Source organism: Mus caroli, chromosome 2 (assembly GCF_900094665.2).
Source record: "Mus caroli chromosome 2, CAROLI_EIJ_v1.1, whole genome shotgun sequence".
NCBI classification, from domain to species: domain Eukaryota; kingdom Metazoa; phylum Chordata; class Mammalia; order Rodentia; family Muridae; genus Mus; species Mus caroli.
The window spans coordinates 111,070,722-111,075,209 of NC_034571.1; the positions used below are offsets into that span (position 1 = coordinate 111,070,722).

Here is a 4,488-nt window from a genome sequence, read left to right on the forward strand (position 1 = left end):
AAAAAAAAAAAAAAAAAAAAAAAAGGCAATAGTGCTGAGAGCAAGGCAGACTGCAGAGGCCTACGGAGCTCAGGCCATTTCAGGGGGAAACAATGCTAGCAACTAGGCGACAGAAGGACAGAACATTCCTGTATTTGGCAAAGAAAGTGGCTGCTTCCTGCCCTTGCCTTAAACATTTGCCTGAGGCAAAACTGAAAAACCATGGATTCGTTTCCTTGGCAGAGAAGATTTCAAGACATGGCTCTCTGACTCTGTTGCATGGTTATTAGTAATCATATGCCAGTCTTATGAAGGTCTACAATGAAAAGGCAAACAGGGACAAAAAGAAATTTTTGTTTCATACATTTCCTCATTTAATGAAACACAATGCACCAAAAGAATCAAAATTAAAATACCAGTTACTTTATGCTATTCAGTGAAGTAGAGATGTGACCAGATTCTAATGGTAACAAACAACTGCTCGTACATGCCAACGTTTTATTACAGTTTTTGATCAGCTCGTGTAGATAGTACATGATCCGGTGTGATGAGGCAAAACTGACTGTGTCTCTAGATCGTTTGCTCCCTGTCTGACTGTCTGAAAGGCCTATTCATATTCCCCTGGCTGGTGGATGCCCAAAGGTATCTACCTATACGTTTGGTTTACATTTCTTCCATCATAAGGAAAGCTAAGTCCCAGATCAATGTTTACAAACCCTCTCTCTATTCTCATTTTTCCTGTGCCATGACTATGTACTTTTAAGGACTATGCTACTGACTAGTGCTCCAGACCTCAGTGGGAAGAAGGCTCGTAAAGATGGGCTAATGCATAAAGAGTTTTCAGCAGAGATCACGCCTCTGCCGGGGCAGTAGCTTCTGAGACTCCCAGACATAGCCACGCCCCTGTGGCCACCACATGCTGGCCTGGGCAAACAGGCCACACCCACAGCCCTCGGGGACAGAGTCCGCCCTCTCACCCTCCTCTGCCACATCAGGCCACACCTCCACCTCGCCCTCTGCCATGGCCAGCGGCTACCAACCTCTGCCCGTGGTGCGTGCGGCCCCTCAACTTCTCGGTGGGGAAGAAAGCTGGACGCCTAGACACTGACTCGCTCCACTGACATTCGAGCGTCATCCACTTCCCTTCGAAGGAGACCGGTTTTTCCCGCCACCGCCTCCTCTGTGAAGATGAAAGAGGCAGCGGGAGACCGCTGTCTCAAAGAACGCTGTTGCCCTGGCAACTAGAAGCGCGCGGATCACAGTCTCGCGATAGGTGTAAAGGTCCCGTACCTTCAAGAATTGAGCATTGGGGACCGGAAGTTACAAGAAGACTGCTGACCTGGTTGGGGTTGGAGGAGATGTGACTGTGGCCCTCCTATAACCTTCTTTTCAGTGAATGTGCTGGGTGGGAATGGTTTGTTCATATTCAGGTTGGCCTCTGGAACAAGGATCTCCATGTTTACATAGCTCTCACCGGCTACTAGAATGTTCTACCGGCCAGGTGTCCTCGCAGATCAGTTACTTCCCATATCACTGTCCTCGCTTCCTTGCAAGACTGATGTGCAGCTCAAACAGATCTCGTATGGGAAGGTCTTGTCAAATTTGGAGAGCTGTGTGTGTGTGTGTGTGTAATACATATGCGTAGATAATAGCAGTGTGTATAAAGTATAATGTATAATACAGTGTATATATGCATATGTGTATATATACATATACATATACGTCCTGTAAAGACTGGGCTGTAGTAGAATAAGGATTATGATGGCAGTGTATACCTCCACAGCTACCAATCTCTGTGTACAGTGCATTAGGGCTCATTGCCTGGATCACGAAACTGATGCTCTTTCTTCATTCTCAGTACCACGCAACCTCTGCTGCGTTTCAGTCTGAATTGCCCTTGGTTGTTTACAAGGTATTTTCATACTCAGAGCCCCTTTCTTCTCATGCTTTAGGGTAACTACAGTGTTTCTCTGGTCTTTTTTCATCAGAGCAAATAAGTATGACTTGAGTTGCCCAAAGAGCACAGCTACAAGTTAAGATGGTGCTGAGGGCAAAACCCTAGCTGTGAAGACCATCTGGGTGCTATTGATCCTTTGTTTCTGACTCCAGGTCAAATGACTCCCTTGAACCTCATAAGGCATGAGAACCCTCACAAACTGAGCAGATCAAAATCAAGCCACTTTTCTATAGTCCCTTCTCCCCACTGCAGCCCTTCCTATACCGTCTTCCCCACACCATTCTCCCCAGGCTCAGCTCAGCACCTTTGGTACCATCCTCAAGTCAGACATGCTACCAGACCTGCATTCAAGTGCATCTGAATCCAAGTGTTCCTCATATCTGCAAGGTTCCCACCCTCACTTAGATATTTGTGATACTCTACTTGTAGTTTCCTCAGTGGGAGCTTCCCTTGCACCTCCTGTATACTGAAGGGCAGTATCCTACAACGTGTGTTCAGAACCTCAGCCAAATCCTACCAGCCCTCTGCTCCAGGCTCTCCATGACTCTCCACTTACTGACCTTTCAATGCCCACAGGTCCTGAACGACCAAACTGCTAACTTACATGTACACACATACATACATGCATACACATACATACACAGAGACATATAGACATTTTAAGAAAAAGAATGAAAGAATAATGAGTTCAATTCACAATAAGTCCTTACCATCACAATTCCCAACCTATGGTATTGATTAAGTTACTGGTAGATTTGCATGCTATATGAAAAAAAAATGAATGGCTAGACTGGGGATGTGCCTCAGTGGTAGAGTGACTAGTTAGTATGTTAGAGAGCCTGTGTATGATCCTGTGCAGTCCCAAAACAAGGAAAAAGAAGTCCCCAAGACTGCCTTCCAAAAGTGGACTCTAGATACTGAGAGAAGATTGCATATTTGCTAACAGTCAAAGCACAAAATGTTCCAGCAAATAAACAACTGGAAGTCTCCCTGTGCCTTCAGCACTTCTCAGCTGGGAGTACCCTCGTTAACAAACGAATCAATGTGGGCTTAAGTCAAGATTCATGCCTAGCCAGTGAAGTATCTTCATAAACCACTGTTGGTGGAGGTCACCTATTTAAAAAACAACAACAACAACAAAACCTCTCCTGTGTTTTGGACACTGTTCAGGGATATCCTGGTTCAGTATAGCTAAATTACAGTTCTCTTTTCTTTGTTCCCCTCAAAAATGAAACTTCTTTTGACCTTGGTATCAGTTGTCTCTTAGTTAACATGATACTGTTCAAATGCTACCCAGTAATGTTCTCTGTGTTTTCCAGAAATTGAATATAAATTATAAGTTTTCTAAATATGTCTAAATTTGATCATTTGGATTTGGGTTTTTTCATTGTATTTGGGTGTTGTTTGTTCTTTGTGGGTGGTGGTGCTGGAGATGGAAATCTAGTCTCTACACATACGAGGAGGCGTGAGTTCAACCTGAGCAGTATTCCCAGCCCTGATAGATATTAAACATGTGTTGCAGATAACCCTAGTAGTAACTAAGAGTATGAGAGTTGGAAGTGTTTTAGGAATAATTTAAGAACCTAGAGGTATAAAGGCAGTCTGTACTTAGCCTATGTGAAGGAGGAACAAAATTCTGCAGTTCAGATTTCCTATTTCTGCATGTTAAAGATCAGCATTTGTCAGGAGCTTGGAAACACAACTTGAAAAACACACAGAGCATACACACACACACACACAGAGAGAGAGAGAGAGAGAGAGAGAGAGAGAGAGAGAGAGAGAGAGAGAGAGAGAGAGATCCTTGTTCTTCTACCTGAACTACAGCTTCCCAACTATGAGTGGCTTGCTTCCTCTTTTTTGTGACTGCTTCCTGTGAGGGCTCTTCTACCACAAGGCATAAAACAATCATTTATGATCTCACTCCCTAGACTGTGCTATGTTAGCCAGCTTTCTGTTTCAGTGACAAAATGCATGATGAAATGAACTTACGAAGAAGAAAGATTTGCGATGACGGGTTTTTTGGGGGAGGGGAGGTGTCTCAGCCCATGGTCTCTTGACCCTTGTGATTCCGGCTTTGGCAAGCAATGGTAAATCATAGCAGAAGCACTGGTGAGACCAGTCAGCTTACCTGATGACAGACAGCTGAGAAACATGGAGAAATTAGGGGTCAGTGTCCCAGTGTCTGCTTCAAGGGCATGTCCCCCAATTACCTAACTGCATCTATTTAACTACATCATGACTGCTCCAGCATCTCCTAATAGCACCGCAGGCTGGCAACAAGCATTTAACACTTTAGGGGACATTTATCCAAACTATGACATCTTGGTTTTTTATATATTTTTTTATTTTAATAAAAAGAGGAGGACAAGAGAGATGGCTCAGAAGGTATGAGCACTGGCTGCTCTTCCAGAGGACCAGGGTTCAATCCTCAGCACCCACATGGTGGCTGACAACACTCTGCAACTTTAATCCAAAGGATCTGATGCCCTCTTTATCCTCTGCAGGCACTGCACACAAGTGATACACAGACACACTTGCAGGCAAAACACCCA

At 44.4% G+C, this 4,488-nt stretch overlaps 1 protein-coding gene across 5 annotated transcripts in view; it reads right to left on the bottom strand.

Moving 5' to 3' along the window:
* Fsip1 (fibrous sheath interacting protein 1) overlaps positions 1-1,207 on the bottom strand; it is a 125,488-nt gene extending 124,281 nt beyond the window's left edge. For 4 of the 5 annotated variants that reach the window (XM_021155182.2, XM_021155186.2, XM_021155178.2 and 1 more), the window contains exon 1: positions 1,020-1,199. In XM_021155182.2, the coding sequence (XP_021010841.1) occupies positions 1,020-1,114 (95 nt within the window). In that variant the 5' untranslated portion in view covers positions 1,115-1,199. Of the gene's footprint in view, positions 1-1,019 lie in introns of all 5 variants that reach the window. The other variant, XM_021155192.1, reaches the window with a different exon arrangement.
* Between the last annotated feature and the right edge of the window lie 3,281 nt (positions 1,208-4,488).